This window comes from Sceloporus undulatus, chromosome 8 (assembly GCF_019175285.1).
Source record: "Sceloporus undulatus isolate JIND9_A2432 ecotype Alabama chromosome 8, SceUnd_v1.1, whole genome shotgun sequence".
Classification (NCBI taxonomy): domain Eukaryota; kingdom Metazoa; phylum Chordata; class Lepidosauria; order Squamata; family Phrynosomatidae; genus Sceloporus; species Sceloporus undulatus.
Genome location: NC_056529.1, coordinates 3,334,579 through 3,354,106, shown reverse-complemented (window position 1 = coordinate 3,354,106; position 19,528 = coordinate 3,334,579). Strand labels below are relative to the sequence as shown.

Here is a 19,528-nt window from a genome sequence, read left to right as displayed (position 1 = left end):
TATAATCTATTGCTTGGAATACCTCAATAGTTAATCTTTTCATCCTCCTCATTAAAATTCTTAAGATGATTTATTATTATTATTATTATTATTATTATTATTATTATTATTATTATTATTATTATTTTCTTCTTAAGAGGGTGTACTATATTTATTTTTATTATTGTAAATTAATAATAATATATTATTATTATTATTGATATTATTATTATATTTTTTCTTCCTGAGACGATGTATTATAATATTCATTATATAATATATTATACTATTCTTCTTAAGAGGGCATGCTATATTAATTATTATTATTATTTATTATAAAATAATCTATTATTACATTTTTCTTCCTGAGATGATATATTCTCATAACCCTCTTAAGGGGGCATATTATTAATATTGCTATTGTTATTTCTTCCTGAGACAATATATTATTTATTATATTATAGTATAATATTATATATTATTTGCATTCTTTTTCTTAAGATATATTATTATACTCTTCTTCTTTAAGACGACACACGATATTATTATTATTATTATTATCCTTTTTCTTCTTGAGATGATATTATATATATATATAAATATATATAAATAATATATATATATATATATATATAATATGTATAACATATTATATAATATATGTGTGTGTGTGTGTGTGCAATATATATATATATATATACATACAGACACACACACATTTCCCCCTCAGGATAGCATTAATTCTTATGTACTGTTGTTCTTATTACTATTATCGCATCCCTTCCTAAATGCCCCCAAAGTCTCCCTTAAACCGCAGCACCCACCTTTCCGCCATGGACTCTCCCTCAGCCAGGCCTTTCCCCGCCTCCTACCGCCCTCCCACCAATCACAGTCCTCCTCGCCAGGGCCACTTCCTATCCTTCCCCAAACCGACCAATCAGAGCCCGGTTTCTCTTTTTCCCGACCCGCCCCCTTTTTATAATCCAGTCAAATCTTCGGTTACAAACCCCAACCGGAGAAAATAGAGAGAGAGAGAAAGAAGAAGCCAAGGGATTGGCTGAAAAAGATCCCGAAGGGGATTGGTCAAGGATGGGAGGAAAGGGGCGTGGCCGGAGGGGCATGTAAAGCCTTTACTGTATTGTTGAGAATGGGGTGTGGGCGGGGTCACTATGTGGGCGTGGCTAGTTGCCCGTGGCGACGGTGGCCGGGTGCGGCCTAATAGCGGAGCTGGAGGTGGGCGGAGCCGCCTCTCGCGAGGAGGCGCCGCCAGGGGCCCTGCCTCCGCCTCGCCCGCCTTTCCGCCGCTGAAGGGAAGGGAATGGAGCCCGGCCCACGGAGAAGGACCCCGAAGGACCACGGCGAAGGCAGGCCCCTGGCTCTGAGGGGAATCGAGGAAGCGCCGCCCGCGGTGAGTCTCAGGGAAGGGGCTCTGCAGCCTCAGAGAGGCTCGGATGTGGATGATGGGACTCTTTCATGGAGGGGTCTGTGGATGATGGGTGTGGTTGTGTTGGGGAAGGAGGGCGTGGGAGGGCTGAATATGAAAGATATATGTGTGTGTGTGTGTGTGTGTATATATATATATATATGTGGGCTGTGTGTGGCTGTGGATGATGGGACTCTTATAGTGGGGTGTGGATGATGGGTGTGTCTGTATTTGTCTTGGGGTAGGAAAGTGTGGAGGGGTTTATATGGAAGCTATATATGTATTTAGCTTATAATATGTGTGTATATATATATGGTGTGTAGCTGTGGATGTCTGTGGATGATGGGAGTCTTTCATAGAGGGGTGTGGATGATGGGGGTGGTTGTATTTGTTTTGGGGTAAGAGAATGTGTGTGGGATCTGTATGGAAGCTATATATCTATTTTGCTTCTCTCTATGTGTGTGTGTGTATATATATATATATCTTTTGTGTGTGTGTGTAGCATGTGAATATGTGTGGATGATGGGTGTGTGCCTATTTGTTATGGGATAGCAGGGTGTGTATATAAAACCTATATATGTATTTTGCATATATATGTGTGTGTGTGGTGTGTATAGCCTGTGCGAAGCATGTCTGTGGATGATGGGCATCTTTTAATAATAATAATAATAACAACAACAACAACCAATATTATTATTATTATAAGTCTGGGGATGATGGGGCGTGTATCCCTATATATATATATATATATATATATGAATTTTGCTTTTGATACACCCTGTAAATGTAAGTGGTGTCTATAGCTTATGTGTGAAGCATGGGGACATCTGTGGATTTTGGGTGTACTTTATAGAGGGGCTGATAGCTAAGTGTATGTTGGCTATGCGTATATACTTTTGGATCGTGTGTGTGTATACACATATATTGTAATATATATACACACACACACACACATATAGGTTTTATGTGTGTGTAGAGTGTGGACATCTGTGGCTCGGTGTATTTTATAGAGGAGCGTTGGGCATGTGTGTGTATTGGTTTTGCGTAGAGGTGTGTGTATGTGTATGATACCTATGCTTGTGCATATATGTACATTTTGCTTTATGTATGTGTTTGTGTGTGTTTACGTTGTGTGTTTAAGTTGTATTTCAGCTTTTATACCTGTAGTGTATGCACCTATGTGGATGATAGGTGTGTTTTATAGTGGGGTGTTGAGTATGTGTGCGTTTGTTTTGGGGTAGAGGTATGTGTGTTCATATATATATATACTGTATATATATATATATATATATATATATATGAAACCTATATATGCATTTTATTTATAATAGTATTTATACCCCACTCTTCAGCCAAAAGGCTATCATATATACATGATATGTGCATTTTGCTTTCGATATATACATTTCAGTCTAGCTTGTGTGTGTGTGGCCTATGCCTGTCTGTGGATTATGGGCATACTTTATAGAGGGGTTTGGGCAGGTCAGTGTATGCTGGGTATGTGTGTACATTTATAACCATATCAGTATTAACTAGTGAGATATGGGTTTTAAGTAGCTATGTGCGTATACAAATAAATTGTATATAATATGCACGAACGTCCATATATAATCATATTGATAATAACAATACTGTTGATAGTAATAACAAACGCTATTTGTGTAGGAGCTGTGTATCAGTGCTTTCAGAGCTATTCGAAGTCCTTGTGTCATTGTTAGTCCTGGAGCCATGGGTTGCTATCCCTTGCGACTTTCAAGGAAGGAAGGAAGGAAAGCTGTACCTGTAAATCCCTTTTTACAGCTTTAATGCTGGGCCCTGAAAACCTCTGATAACTACTCCCCCGAGAAGCACTGCAATACCTGTGTGGTTATTATTAGGTTATTGTTATTATTAGGCATTAACATTTAGGTTGTTAATGATTGCAGCATCTTTTCTCCTGTTACTGTGGGCCCAAACAGACAGGCCAAAATAAAGCTGCTTCGGGTCACTTTGGAGGTATGCTGTTCATATGACACACACACGTCTTAAGAGGCCAGATGCTGCACTCCGGTCCTTAGGATTGTAGTGTGGTTTTGGCATGGCTTCCAGACTCATAGGATGCATGCATCATTTAGATAGCATACCTCCAAAGTGACCCGAAGCAGCTTTATTTTGGCCTGTCTGTTCAGGCCCTGTATATACTCATGTATCAGTCTAGAAACTGTAGTCAGAAAATTGACCCCAAAAAACCCAGAGTCAACTTATCCATGAGTCAATGCAAGTACTGTACTCTAATTTAACCCCACTCTATTTACTCATCCGTCTAGCCTTTAGTAAAAAGCACAAACATGCCTGCTGGAAGTTTTTTGGCTTCGTTCTCCTTTGTTTCACCCTTTAGATCCTTTGTTGCGTGCCTCTAGGTTTTACCCTCGACTTATCCACTGGTCATGTCAAGATCCATAGTTTTGGCCCTCGACTTATACATGAAGCCGACTTATGGTCGAGTATATATGGTAATTTCATCCCTGCCTCGTTCATTCCTCCTCTGTAGAACAAGACCCTTAACTCGCTTTCTCTCTTCTCTCGTCCTGGTGGCAGCAAAGCGACAAGGACCTGTGGCGGAGGCCGCGTTGTGCTCTTTGGGCATTGTTTTCCTTCTGGGAGAGCCCACGGCTTTTAACAGTCCTCCTGACCCTCTTTGATGATCCCGCGGAAGGCATGGCCAGGGCTTATGTTGATAAACTTGAGAATGCGTGCCTCGAAGATGAGGCATCCCCAGAGAGGAAAGTGCTCAGATGAGGCTGTGGGAGTGGAAGGCATATTTCCGATGAGTAAGAGGTTCCAAGGAACGGAGGTGAAACTGAAACGCAGCTTGGGAATGACGTCCGATCGGAGAGAGAGCCTGAATGAATGAAACCTTTTTCTGGAGATAAGATTATGTAGAAGAAACTCTGTATGGGGCTTGTAATCTAAAGTAGGTAAAAGGCAGGGAATGTCAGAAAGACAAGCCTCTTTGCCACACTGCAATTCCTGTTTTGTCTTGTGAAGAGGCAGGCAGTTTCTAGGGGAGCGTGACCCATGATTTCACCTCCTTTCTTTTAAGTAATACTTAACTTGTATGTGTCGTCTTGAGGTTTCGGAGAGCTCAAATTGCCCGCCAGCATCAAGGATGGTTTACTGTCATGCAAACATCTCTGTAATATCTTCCAAGACTTGATTCTTTGAAAGTCGTAGGTTTCACCTGCTGGCAAGTTGGCACATTGTTCAGCTAAAACTGGAAACTAAAAAGAGAAGTGGCTCGGTGACTAAAATCATCCTTGCATTCAACTTCAGCTCCTTGGCGAGAATTCAGAGCAGGCAGATTAGTATTTTTTTCCATGATGGAGTGGCTATGGTTGAGTGTAACAAAAATGTCTGAAGCTGTGAATCATTGATTCCTTTGCTATAAATATTAAGGAGGCAACTGGGCTGAAACAGTTTCCAGACAGGTTCGATATTGATCTTCTGCTGGATTGTATGGATTAGAAAAGTGTGCCTTTGTGATGCCCTGGAAGGAAGGTCTCCAGCCTTATTGGATGACTTGCTAAAACAATGGTTGTGATAGCTGTGTTTGGATAGACCTCTGGAAGAGGCCTAAACGGCTTTTATATATACTTGTGGGTTCGGTAAAGTTCACAAGGGGAAATGTGGATTTTATAGTTAGAATAATCCATCGGATTCGATAATCAAGCTTGCATGCTCTTTCGGCTACAAGAAAAAACTATTTCATGTTTATATATTCAGAGAAAGGATTCCAATAGTGTATGGTTACCTGCAGTTATTACCTAAAACTATATGCATATGTCTTTGCGGGAGGAACCAGAAATTGATAGCGGGTGATGAGATGGGGAAAAGAGCAGGGAAATATGGGAATTGATCAAGAGCAGAGTTCAGTAAGGATGATACAAGTAGAATTTATTTACTTCTTGAGCCTTGAATGGAAAGTTTCGGTGGGATTTATCCTATTATCTTGAGGTCTAGAAACAGATTTCTTCTGAATTTGTCTGGAACTTCTGCGATTCAACTGATCTACTGGCAGCATCTCCAACAGCCTTTTGGGCTGCTTCTGTTAATCCCTTTGCAGATCATCTGAAACAAATGGCATGGTTTGTCTGGCTAAAAGTCACTAGTCATACTTGTGGCTGTGCTTATTTTACCGGTTCTCTCCCCCGCTCAGCCCCCATGTACCTCCCGAAATAGCAAAGTTCCCAGGAAAAACAGTCATTCAGAGGCTCTTGTCTAGCAGCTCAGTGGAGGGACTTGCCTTACTTAGCTCAAAGGACAGTGATTGGCTCCTTTGTGGGGAAAAGTCGGTGTTTCCATAAGCCTTTAGAGTTGATTTAACCTGGCTTGTAGTAGGTACTGTGTGCATCTCTCTTTCAGGCTGAGAAAAGGGGAGTGTTGGGTGTCAGTAAGTCCTGAAATGTATGCAGAGTGTTGTGCCTGGAGCCCACAAAAATAGAACACTTTCTCCAAGAATTTGCGTCTGATGCAATCATTTGGCAAATGCGTTGCTAAAAATACATGTGGCGGTCTGCGGAGAACAGCTGAGAGCAGTTTGTCATTGGAAGTCCTCATGATTCCTTGGATTTTGGTGTTTAGCTATTGCAAGGCTGGCTTTATGACCGTTGGACACTTCCAAATGTGTGTATTCCTGTGATAATGAGTGGAAATCACTTTTGATAAAGTTTGGCAAAGCAGACCAGGCCAAGCCTGGCAGCAGTCTCTCCTGCAGGACTTCCCCTCTGAAACAGCTCAAGCAAATCAGAGAGTTTTGCATGATACCAATTTGCAGACTCTATTGGCCTATGAAAAGGTCCTCACTATCAGGGTAATGTTAGTCTTTCCTGCTTTTCCCTACTTGATGTAAATACAGCAAGCTGTCATTCTCAAAACCTGATGGTTGAAACTCCTATGGCAAAGCGGGTCAGAGAGGAAAAGCTGTGGGTGCAGGATTTCTACTATACATACATCTCTACTATAAAGTGCCTATGATGTGAAGAGATCCTGTTGCACCTTTGAGAGTAACTGAAAGAAAGAAGTTGGCAGCATGAGCTTTCGTAGACTAAAGTCTATTTCCTCAGATGCATATGGATAAAGTGTCTGTGTATCTGTTGTGCCGTATAAATCCACATACGTCCACATAGTACGAAAGGGTCCAGGGTCCGAGGGTTTCATTTATGAGACCCAACACTTCTGTTCCACTTTGCTATTCCATAAGATGGGAGCTGACTGGTGAGTAGGAGAAGCTCTGTGATCCGGAAGATCACTGAGGCACAGATGGTTCGCTTTGGAATACGAATCCAGTGGGGTTACATGTTGTTGTTGTTGCGATTATTAACTTTATTCATGCTCTACTTTTTCCACAAAATTGGTACTCAAGGTGAACTATAGTTTGGAACAAGTACAGTATAACATACAAAAGTCAACGCTGAAAGACATACAGAAGTCAACATTGAAATAGATTTAAGCTATGGACAGTTTAAAGCATGTACTTAAAAAGGATAAAATACTGTGTAAAACAGTTCAGTAAAAACAAAGGCAGCACTTTCTAAAGCCCTTCCTTCAAAAACCTTCCATTTTTTAAAACAAGTGTTTTATTATTTAATAAAAAGTTGTTATCTCCTACAAAGTTATGTGGGCTTCTTATCTTTGTCTTTGCACTTTGTGCAGCTTTCCTCCAATGCAGGAAGGCCAGCTGAAGAAAGCGATAACTTTTCCCCTCCTTAGCCGAGAGTCTTCCTCCTTCTTGCTATTCCAACTATTCAACACAATGAGTTGGCTCTGGATGATTGTAAGAGAGACCAGGAAGTGTGTGGCTTGAAACCACATGGTGCCTTCTGTCATGCGGTGTGCATCAGTTTTGGCTTGCAGGGAGCATGTCGGGGAGCCGCTTTGTGCATAATGTGCCTTAGTTACAGAGCAATCTACCAGGAACATACAGCTCCCTTGTTATGGCTAACTTACGGCAACCCTCTCATAGGGCTTTCTTGGCAAAGATTTCTTCAAAGGAGGTTTGCTGCTTCCTTCCTCTTAGTGTGTGTCAGTTCCCTAAGCCATTGGGTTTCCATTGCTGGGGAGGGATTTGAACCCTGATCCCCTTCCCTACAGACTCCTAGTCCAGCACTCGAATCACTCAACAACACTGGCATTCAGAACCGCACTGATAATGATTAACTGTAACATAGAGCACACACCTTTTGTTACCATCACACATTAGTCAGAGGACAGATTTTGCCCTTTCAGGCCTAATGATTTCATCTAAATCTATATACTCACATGTTTTATTGTTTTTTCCTACTTAAAGTTAATCACTTTTAAAATTATTCGCTTAATTTTTTTTTATTTCTGTTGTTTTAAATTTTAAATGGTTTAAATCAAATTGATTGTCAGCTGCCCAGAGACCTTATGTTATAGGGCAGGATATGAATATTTAAATAAATGACTAAATGAAGCATGGTTTTCTGTGTAAGTCTCGCCCTGTTTTCCATCTAAAACCTACCTTTATGGCTTATTGCCCCATCAGTGGAAAAGGTGCCATAAGCAATGGGATGTTAATGGAAACTGGCTGGGCAGTTTGAATTTTTTCCCAGTTAGAAAGTCATTCATTCTTGGATTGTTAGGTAACTTTGTCCCTTTCCGTAAATGAGATGCGGGGAGTACATATTTTAAAATAGTGTCAAAAGAGGCAAACAGGTTACGTGGAGGAAATTAGTCCTACCAGCATTATGGGGAAATTCTTCTCTGGTTGCCTGGGATTTTTAAAACTTCAACCACTTTGTACACTGAGTTTGGTTTGATTTGGTATTTTAAGCTTAAGACTGGGACCTAAATGGACAGAAACATTTTGCTAGCGCTGGACTGGCTGCATTCCTCACTGCTTTTATGAACTAATGGCTCTCTTCAGACAAAGGGAAAACTTTATTATCTAGAAACCCCATATTCAAAATCTAGTTGATCGGGAAGCTGTCTGGACCCTGCCCAGGAGCCCAAGGCTAAATCCAGTGTGAATCCTAACCACTGGAAGGAATGAACTGTGTTGTTCATCATTTGCACAAGTCCCATTGATTTCAGTGGTTCATTCTTGTTGAGGCTAACATTGGATTTGCCATCAATTGTTCATGCACAAACTTGCTTCCACTGGCTTTGTCTGTGTTCTTGGAGAACCGAGACCTTTGAAAAAGGCTGACAGAATAATTCAGGGTGGGGGTAAGTTGGCAAATATTTCAGCTGCCCAGCTGTTATGTACCTGTGAATCACTGACTGAAAATATCTGAATCTGGGGGTAGTACTGTAGTTGTAATAAGTGAGATGGCAGGGGACCATAGCAGATTTGGAGAGAAGTGAATAGGTTCCTTGGCTCAGTTTTCCCTCTTTCACTGAATGGCTCTTGGTTGGGGTAAAACAAGAGTGAGCCAAGAACAACCTCCCAGATGTTGCTGAGCAGTAATTCCCATCAGTCCCTCCCAAAGTAGTGACCAGAAGTGACATTGCATCACTTCTTACCACCATATACTGTACTGTAGAAGGAGATTACAATTGAAAGGGGAAGTAATGGGGAGTAGTGAGAAGTTCAGTGTACAGTAATTGTGAGGATGGGGATGTTTTAACATGCTTTCTGGCATATAGGGGTAAACTTTCCATGCCATTTTGCCTAGCCAGCATAGCCAGTAGAGTGATGGGAGTTGAACTTCAGCAACATTGGGCAAGGAGGGGAGGCTTCACTCTTCCCTTCCCTGGCTTGAAGCATAAAAGAATACTAGATCTATTATTTGGGTTATTGAAAGAAGTGTGCTTGCTGTGGTTGTCACCATTTAAATCTAAATAGTGGTTTTTTCCCCTTATCTTTCTCTCCAGACCTTCTCTTGGGTGACCAATGTGTATCTCCAGTGATGATGTCAGAAAGGAAACCAACCATTCCCCGTCGGTTCCAGTTATTACAAACTCACACGATGCAAAGGCTGCAATTTAGCACCCAAAAGAAATTGCTTTTAAAACTGTCTAGATGATTGTCGTTGCTTTTGTGGTGTTCTATGTGAGTAGAAGCCTTCTCCAAGGTGTACGGCAGACTCTTGAGCAGCACCTTCCCTGTTTGCTGCAAATCTTGGGGGCTAGCACCATGGGGAACTCCTGCGTTTGTCGAGAAGACAGTGGAGCGGAAGACAATGTGGAATCTAGGAGTCGCCAGACAGAGAACAGCAGGGTACCTGCACCTGAAACAAGGAGCCATCCAAGGGACCCAGTCCGGCCACCCCGACGAGGACGGGGGCCACACGAACCACGAAGGAAGAAACATAACGTGGATGGATTAGTACTTGACACACTGGCAGTAATTCGGACACTTGTGGACAAGTAAGTCCTTCCTGAAAAACAATGTTTCAGAGAATGTGTTTTCTTGGCTGCAGTTAGGGAAAGCACTGATGTTGTGTTCCTCTTCTTTGGCATCTTGTGACCACAGTTACTGGCAAAGCATGAAAAAAGGATAGCTTTTGTAGAATCTCTGCAGGTTCTATAAGGAAAGTGATTGTATATTTGGTTTTCTGAGCTTCTGCCATGGTTGTATTTTTTAAATATTCCCTGAGCAGTGTCTTTTCTTGCAGTGAAACTCAGTCCTGTAATCTAACACAGCCTGATTATGTTATGCCTCAGTCAACTGTGATGTCTTACTACTAGTCAAAGAAAGCAGCGTCCTTCCTTCCTTCCTTCCTTCCTTCCTTCCTTCCTTCCTTCCTTCCTTCCTTCCTTCCACTTTTGTGTATTGTTTTCCAGCCCAGTACAACCCTTAAGGCATGGGTGGGCAAAGTGCAGTGCATGAGCCACATGTGGCTCTTGGGATCTTTAAGTGGACCACCTTACGTCCCCCAGAAGCCCTTCCTCAACCTTCTTCATCTTTCCAAGTGGAAAGTAGTGATATGAGTAATCCAAAGTAAACCACTTTTCCCTTCTCTCCCCTGTGTGTGTTGAATAGCCAAAATCACTCCCAGAGTTAACAGAGAGTTTACAAAAGCTTTATTCTAAAGAAGATGAATTACATGAAGTTTCTGGATATCATCTTTTGGAGATCTTTCTCCAGAGCCAGTGTGGTGTAGTGGTTTGAGCATTGGACTGACTCTGGAGAACAGAGTTTGAATCCCCGCTTGGCCATGGGACCCCAGTGGGTGACGTTGGGCAAGTCACATTCTCTCAGCCTCAGGGGAAGGCAAAGGGGGGAAACCCTCTTAACAAATCTTGCCAAGAACAACCCATTAGGATTACTATAAGTTGGGAACAACTTGAAGTTACAAAACAACAACAATCTTGAGGAAGACATGTAAAGTTTAGGGAAGTGAACGGGGCTTAAAAGTCCAGAATTCAGGATGCCAACCATACCCAGCCCTGAGTCCTTTGAACTCTCTCTGAGCAAATCTTGCCAAGAAAAACCCACAGTAGGCTCACCTTAGGGTCGACATAAGTTGGAAATGACTTGAAGGCACACCACAACAGCAATTGGGTTTTTATCTTTATCTTGTTTCAGCCTTGTTGTTTAGCCACATTCAGTCTTACGATGGGAGAAAGGCAGAATAGAAGAATAAATAAATGAATAAGTAAATACTGGCGTTGGAGAAGCTTGAGTGGATTTAATTCATAGCTTAAGAAAGTCCTTGGTTCACATTTAGATAACCCCATGTGTCTGATTATGTGCTCTTATTTAAAGTATACTGCTTCTGAAGAAGTTTGAATAAATCATTGTAGTGTTTCCATTGAATTTAAAGTGAATGCACCGGGAAGCCTACCTCGACAGTTACATCACCTTGCAACAATGGGTGTTCTGTCCTTCTGAATCCTGAAGGTTTCCTTTCTTGATTAAATTCCTTGTTCTGCCTTGCCACTTTTGATTATCTCTGTTGTATCTTGATCTCAGCAAGAGTGTTGACAGTTTCCTTCCTGCCTTCATTATCTAGGCGCTCTCTGCTGCTGTCAAAACGCTCTTTCATAACTCCTTAGGTAATCACTTCATTCTTCGCTATGCGCCAGCACTCGCTTTCTCTTTTTTCTGGGAAGGAGCAGAGACCTTCTGGTGGTCCCAGGGCATGGTCTGAAGGCAAAGGAGTCTGCAGCTTTGCCAAAGCAAAGAACCTCTGGGATGGATAGAAAGATATATATAAAGGGTGAGTCAATATGAAGGGTACAAAATCAAATAAAAATAGCTTTACTTTTGCACCCTTCTTTTTGAATCACCCAATATATACGTTCCTCCTGCCTCCATGGATGGATGGATTGTTGATGAATGAAGAGATACACCATAAACACTCACACACACCTATATATATTGTATGTGTGTGTGTGTTTGTATATGTCATTTATCTAACATCTCTCAACCCCTATTAGGACTAATGAGGTGATGTATAACAAAGAAAACATTTAAACATTAAATAATCAAAAATATTTCAAAAGACGGCAAATGCTTTTAAATAGTTTTCAACCAAGATAATTGCCTCTAAATAGTTCTTACACTGCAGTTTAAGAAGCCACAGGCAACCCCCTATTGTTTTAAGGGCCAAAGGGCCTGCAAAACCGCACAATCTTGGCAGCCTGCTCAAAGGGTAGAGCCAGCCTGACTTTCCTTGGGAGAGAGTTTCACAGTCAGGATGCTGCTGCAGAGAAAGCCCTGTGCCATCTGCACCTTCTAACCTAGCCTTCCTAATGTCATCCCACTTGGAATCCTGTTCTTCTTCACCTCCTCAAAGTAGCCTTCAGGGTTATTCCTTTTTATTCCACAACAGCCCTATGAGGTAAGGTAGCTAGAGAGTTTAAAATCAAGGTTACCCAGCAAATTTTATGACTAAGGGAAAGGTTTTGGAGGCTGTGGGCTTCTCTGCAAGGCTTATTTACTCCGAATTCCCATGGATGCTTGAATCCGTGGATAAGGAGGGCTGACTGTATTATGTTGGTCAGCTTTCAGGAGTTGAAGAGCTGCTGGAAAAGAGTTGCCGTGGACCACTCTATTAGCACAGAAGCCCTCTTTGCTTTCCTGTTGTGATTCATTTTAGCTGTGTTAGTCTTCCATCTACGTTTGAACAGCCTTGTATCCTGGGAGCAGGGTGCAATATAAATTGAAACAAATACATCAATCCTTCCTGTCCTCCTCCTTTGCATGGCATCTGTCATTCAGCCCTTTTCAACCCAGCTACTCCTGAATGCTATGTTCATTAACATTTGATGTGGAACAAGAGCTGGCCTTCAGCCAGAATGCAAGGCAGCCTCTGTCCTGCTCTGGACCAAAGAGCATTTGCTATAGTTTTAAAGAGAATAAAAGCATTGTGCATTACTAGGTAAAACGTTTCCAAAAGACGGTGGATTGAAGTGTGCTCTGCAGCACTGAGGATGTTCATTGAAAACATTTAATGTTATCCTATATATAAAGCATAGCTCATCCATAGGCGCGCATTAAAATTCATCTTACAACAACCACACTTCTTTCTTTACTCCTTTCTTTCTGGGCATAATTCAATGTCTTAGTTATGTCCTTGAAAGCTCTCATTGGCTTAGGCCCAAGATAACAGGTATTGTAAAAGGAGGACGCTGCCCCTCCGAATGAGAATCCTGCCCTCCCATCAGTTCCCAAGTTTCTAGATTTCAGAAAGTGAGACGCTGAAAATCATTCACACCTGGAACTCTTTGCTCTTTGCTGTATTCACATTCTTTTGTCCACTTTCCTTGCTTGCTTTACTTTGGATGCCTAGACTGTATTTCTCAATGCCCAACTGCTTTCAGCAATAGTGGAAATTTGGGAACTAAGGGAAATTTCATTGAGGGGTCAGAATTCTAATTTGGGGGGCAGTGGGTACCTTTTGTTCCCCCTGTAGGGTCCAGCTCATTCTACTTAAAGGAACTGTGTCTCCTTATATCAGCCTCTCCTCTCGGCTGTGGAGGCTGCAGCTATAACCAGAGATGTAGTTGGCTGGCATTATAGGAGAGGACTTTCATGGTGGCCACCATTAGATTGTGGAACTCCCTAGCATTGGAGGTCCATCCTCTCCACACACATCCTTTTCAACATCTAGTAAAAGCCCTCACCCCTCCAGCTGTCAGGTTTTTAATGGCCAGCCTCCTTGCCTTTAGCTAGCTTTAATGTGTTGCAGCAGCCTGTGACTTATTATTGTTGGTTGGCATCTCATCTTTTGTTTGATTTGAAATATTTTAAATGGTTGCAAGCTCCATATTTCATGGAAGGGTTTTCCTCCCGAATAAATAAATAAAAACGTTGGGCCGGAGTAAATAAATAAGCCTTAGACTGGAAGGCAGCCCAAAATTCTCTCAAGTAAATGAGACGTGTAAAAGTGTTCAGTCTTTGAGCTCTGGCGCACAGGGTTGATGATGACAATAATCTGAGGGCTCCTTGCCATGTGGAATAAGTGGTTTTGCTTGCCAAGTTGGGAGCCTCCTTTCCATTTTCAGTTTTGCAGGTGGCTTTTTTTCCCTCCACTGTGTTTAAAAGCTGCTGTTTTCTCCACAGTGTGCAGAAACTCTGTGGTTTGTCACAAACTTTGTGCATCTCCATCCAAGTTTCCATTTCTTGGCCCTGGCCGGCTGGCTTAGCCAACCATAACTTGCTGTCCTTTAGAAGTGTTGAATTATGTGTTGAATGATGTACCTTTCCCTGCTACCATGGCTAGTTGCATCCAGAATTTGTGACAGTGATTGGATTGCATCCAATGGCAATAATTTCAAGAATCAGAGCCTTAGAGTTGGAAAACAGATTTACAGCACTCCTGAGAGATGGCCATCCAAGCTCTGCTTAAAGACCCCCAAAGAAGGAGAATCAGCCACTTCCTCCATTGTCCACCATGCCATATCAAAAGCAAAGAGACCAAGTTGAGGTCTTCGTTCCATGCTTGTTAATAGAGATGCACCAATTCTAATAATGATTAATGTAACCATTTTTCCCTTTCTTTCTTCCAGCGATCAGGAACCTCCTTATTCCATGATGACTTTGCATGAAATGGCTGAAACAGGTATTTCCGTGTTCTTATGTGGCCCTCTAGTTGCGCTTTGCCGAGAAACCATTTAGCTCCGAAAAGAAGCTTGAAGTTGCACTGCATGTTTATTTCCTAAGGTTGAGACAATTTAGAGTAATTATCTAAGTGGTACCACTACTTGACAATGGGCTCAGTAAAACAGTAATTAGCTTAATATGTGTAGCTATCTAATCTGGCTAAATTTATGAGGTATGCTCTTGCAAAATCAGCCTGCCAGCTGCCACAAGACTCGAGCTAACTGGCTTATTTGGGTTTTACAGTGAACAAGTGGATAGGGCCTGTGTGGTTTGGACCTATGTGGTTTGCTTCCCGTTTGAATGGAAATAGTAAAATGGAGTCTGTGGAGCTTAGTAGGAGAAGGAAGGAGTGACCCAAAATATGTGTTGATCACCACCAGACTGTCCCAAATTTCTGTATCATTTAAACAGTCTGTGGTTTGGTGGAATTGCAGAGATCTGAATTCTTTTGCTGTGCGTTGGCCCTACCATTAACCAATAGTGTGATGACTGCCTTCGGCAGCAGGTTTGGAGTCTCACAAAAGGGCAACAAATTATTAGTTGCTTAACCCTAAATCCAATTGTTAGTCTGCCATAGAGAATCAGTGGAATTTATATACTTTTCATTTACCCTGTTCCCATGGATTCAGTGGATCTACTGTAGCTGGGGACTTGCATATTAAATTTAAGATGAAGTTTATGGCTGTTTTATTTCTGCTGCCAGGGAGCTGAGGGGCTTGTGGGATTTTTACCCAAGTGCCAAATTAATTTGGCTGTTTTTGTATACTATACACCTTGTCGTGAGTGATGGGGACTGTTTGCTGCTTTGCAAAAATACTTGGAACAACCCTGCTCTGGGGCTGGTTATGGTACTAGGACTAGTGAACCTGAGAGGCGCTAATGCTTTCTAGTAGCGTGGTTCGACAAAACATAACATGGAAATTGAGAAAAAAACCCTCTTTAGAAAAAGTGGAGGATCATGAAGAGATGGAGCAGGTACTGTAAAGGAGCTTCAGTGAGGATGAAGTAAAAGGGAAGCGAAATCTTTGTATACAAGATGAGTCTCCCTTATCCAAAATGCTTGGGACCAGAAGTGTTTTGGATTCTGGAATAACTGTTTGCATATATGTACAGAGCGAGATGTCTTGGAGATGGGACCCAAGTCTGAACACAGAATTCCTTTATGTTTCATATGCACCACACATAGCTGGATGGTAATTTTGTATAATGTTTTTAATAATTTTGTGTGTGAAACAAAAGGTGTACATTGAACCATCAGAAAGAACACTATCTCAGCCACTTATGAAACAAAAATTGACTTTTGGAATATTTTGGATTTCAGAATACCAGATAAGGGAGACTCAGCCTGTGTATGCTGTATAGTAATATAGAAAGCTCATTTTCTGTGTGCAACACGTAATCAATTGCAGCTGAATTTGTGAATAGCCTTCCCCGGAAAATATTATGCTCAGTGGTAGGGCACATGCTTTGCATGCCAACTACTACAGATTCAGTCCCCAGCATCAATCATTAAAAATAACTTGGATGGCAGACTCTTAAGTCATCCCTTGATGTTGTAATCATGGAGAACTAAACATACCTGTGCTCACCTGAGTCCCTGGAGCTATGAATACTTGCCTTCTCTCCAGGAGCTATTTTTTTCTGCTGTTACAGTCGGATCCGGTACCTGATCATTAACTGTTTTAAGCTATGGCTGAGATGACTTGTACCGATGAATTGTTGAAGGGTTACTGAAATGATAACTCTGATTCCGTATATGATTACGCTTCATCTATCCTTGTCAGTCTGAGATAGTTGCCTCTGTTTTGTGGTTGACAGATGAAGGCTGGCTGGAAGTTGTCCAATCGTTAATTAGAGTTATTCCATTAGAAGATCCCCTGGGACCAGCTGTTATAACGTTACTTTTGGATGAGTGTCCTTTGCCAACAAAAGTAAGTTGAGTAAATGCATGCAATTGGGGGCGGGGGGCACAGCATTAGGGATGCTTCTTACTCTACATTTAAACATACTGATTCCAACGTTGCCCTATATATGTGGATATGCACCCAAAAACTTGGCCTTAAAACCATTTGTTAGACTGAACTAGAATAGTCCCACTGAGCCAATGGGAACCTGGTAAGTCAATACTTTTGTAACTTCCATTGAGTCTATGGCCCCTCTCAGTTGGGACTGACAGCTAGCTTTAGGCTGTGGCTTCCAGCCTTCACATCGGTTCCAGCCTTCAAATGGTAGATATTGAACAAAGGTGCACAAAATAGGGAAGCCCGCTCTCTCCCCACCATTGTTTACAGTTTTAAATAGAATGTATTAGAGTTCTTGAGCCTTCATACAGAAATGAGCAGGAGAGGATGTGTCCAGGTTTTGTCATTCGGCAGCATGCTAATTTCCCTGTTTAGGATGCGTTGCAGAAACTGACGGAAATATTAAATTTAAGCGGAGCTGTTGCTCGCCAAGACGCCTGTCATCCTGCCAAACATCGGAACACCACTGCAGTCCTGGGATGTTTAGCAGAGAAGCTGGCAGGTAAGAGAAATAGTAGCATTTCCAGGTCATGGTGAGAGCGGTTAGCGAGGTGAGGGCTTGTCTCTAGCTTTCCCCTCCAGCCTGTCCTCAGCTCACTGTACATATATACTCATAGTACATCCACCAAGTCCTGAATCAAAGCTTGAGAGCTTTAATGCATTGCACTCAGTGAGCTTGAAAGCGCTTAGCTCTGTTTCTCCACATCCCAATATCTACAAATACAATCTTGAAATGGTTGGTGGTGAGCAGGAATTTAAAATGGGCAAATAGCCAAGAAAAGCTCTGGTGTGCCACTAGAGTTTTCTGCAAGCATTATGTCTGTGTTTCCGCCACAGGAGTAATATCTGCTGGTGCCACCAGAAAGCAGAAGGTGCTTCTTTATAAAGTTGTGCCTGGCTGTGTCGTATGCTAGAATACAGAGTGGTTGTTGTGGAGGGAGGTAAAGCTAAACACACATTACCCCAAGCTAAACACACATTACCTCCCTGTTGTTGTTCCCCTGAAGTGGCTCTTACTGGGCAGCATGGTATCAAGGGGATGTGGAGCTGGAGGAGGGAGGTACAGCCTTGGAATCCTCATGAAGCAGTAGTTGGCTTTCAAACCTCACCCAGAATTTTTGGATTCCTGTTTGGACATAATATATCTCTGACTGATTAGGTAGATTTAGACTAACAGCATGCAGTAGTTAATAGTAAGGCTGGAAACATGACAGATGCGATCCTTGGGAGGCCCAGCAAAAGCCCTTAAGACCCTCTGCCTGAAGCCCCCAACATCTTTCCCCAAAAATGTTTTAACCAAAAAGGAAAACAAACAGACAAGCAAACCCCCATTTCAAAGCTCAATCAAAAGCATGGCATGCCATTTTTGGATGGGAGGGTTTCCCACTCTGAAATAGCAAGGAAACAGCCCTTGAATAGCTGAAAAGGTAATCGAGAGTGACACTAAATCACTTTTGATTGCTAAATTGGCAGCCATGATAGTGCTAGCAGCCCACAGGAATCTGGAGGAACAGTTAGAAAGCTGGTACAGTTCTTTGGGCTCCAGAGCATACCCTCACCTCAGATAAACCTACTCATTCCCTCAGTTCTTTCTTGCCTTACACCTTTCTCCTACAAAGGAAGATAACATGGAGGGCAGAGCACCACATTTAGGTCTTTGGGAGCACTTGAAAAAAAGTAATGCCTTTTACTGGATGCAAGTGTTTCATTTTTAATGTTTTTGCAGGCCCTGCAAGTGTAGGCTTACTCAGTCAAGGAATCTTGGAATACTTACTGCAGAGCTTGGTGAGTATCCAGCTATTAAATAAGTGTAGCAAGCTCCTCCTTGAACTCTTTTGTTTAAACTCAGAAGGATTTTGGCTTTTGTTTCCTGTTGTGTTTTGGTGGGAAAGATACCACAGTGTTTGGCCAAGTCCCCATCATTGTTTTATCACTGGGAAGATGTGGCGTGAGACTGGGAAGAGTCCATTGCTTCAAGGCAGAGCCCATAACTTGGATCCCAAAACCCTCAGAATCAGATGCTGACACTAGTAGTTGAAGATGTAATGGGTGGTACCTTGCAATGTAGCACCAGAATAGGTGATACTGGGGTAGCTAGATGGAGCAGTGATCTGAATGTATAAAACAGCTGACAAGCGATAAAGGAGTCACATCACCAATGCATGTTTGATGCATTGTTAAATTATTATGTTCTTTAGGATTGGGCTGGGCAGGTTTCAAGCTTGTAGAATCTGCTATGTTTTTTACTTTAACCCCCAAGTCCATTAACCAGAGCAGGTGCAAAATGAGAGGTAGGGAAAGGAGGAAAGGGGAGGTTCAAGGACCAAAAGTGCCTTTTTCTTTTCAGTTCTAGAATTCAGTTTTTTCACAGAAAAACCCTCTCCTGTACTTGTACATTTTGGTCGGTTACAGACTGCCAAAATAAAGCTGCTTTGGGTCTCTTTGGAGGTATACTATTTAAATGATGCATGGGTCCTAAGAGTCCGGAGGTTGCACCAAAGCCACACTCCATTCCTAAGCACTGGAGTGCAGCTTTGGTGCAGCTTCCGGATTCTTAGGACGCATGCATCATTTAAATAGCATACCTCCAAAGAGACCCGAAGCAGCTTTATTTTGGCAGTCTGTAACAGGCCATTAATACCCTGATTTAGGGTAGTAGAGGGGTGCATTGTTTTTCTGTTATTGTCTGTAATCTATGGCAAAATCTCCCACTACATCTCAGATTACCTTCTTCCCACTCCTTCTTTAATATAATTTGTGGAAGTCAAAAGCAAGAGCAGAAAGGGCAGTCAGAATTTGTAAAGCCCCAGTTATGTGAAGAAGCATGCTGCCAGAAACTTTATATACAAATTTCCCTGGATAGTGAGTTCCACCAAAAAGCTATTAAGGCAGAAAGAGCCTTTGCTCCTCTAGTTCTCATTCCTGCAAGGATGCAGAGGAGGTCCTTTGCTGACAATCTTGATGGCTGGATATCCCTGCAGGATATCCTGAACATTTCATTCTATCCATGGCTTGGCTCAGACGTCACAGTTGATTCCTCCACACAAAGCA

The 19,528-nt window shown here is 42.0% G+C and overlaps 1 protein-coding gene across 5 annotated transcripts in view; it reads left to right on the top strand.

Moving 5' to 3' along the window:
* The window catches only part of RSPRY1 (ring finger and SPRY domain containing 1), a 34,069-nt gene that overhangs the window by 6,276 nt on the left and 8,265 nt on the right, over positions 1-19,528 (top strand). For 3 of the 5 annotated variants that reach the window (XM_042480832.1, XM_042480835.1, XM_042480833.1), the window contains exons 2-6: positions 9,278-9,772; positions 14,363-14,415; positions 16,275-16,387; positions 16,853-16,979; positions 18,204-18,262. In XM_042480832.1, the coding sequence (XP_042336766.1) occupies positions 9,426-9,772; positions 14,363-14,415; positions 16,275-16,387; positions 16,853-16,979; positions 18,204-18,262 (699 nt within the window). In that variant the 5' untranslated portion in view covers positions 9,278-9,425. Of the gene's footprint in view, positions 1-1,195; positions 1,388-3,577; positions 4,356-9,277; positions 9,773-14,362; positions 14,416-16,274; positions 16,388-16,852; positions 16,980-18,203; positions 18,263-19,528 lie in introns of those variants that run through there. The other 2 variants (XM_042480830.1, XM_042480831.1) reach the window with 2 other exon arrangements.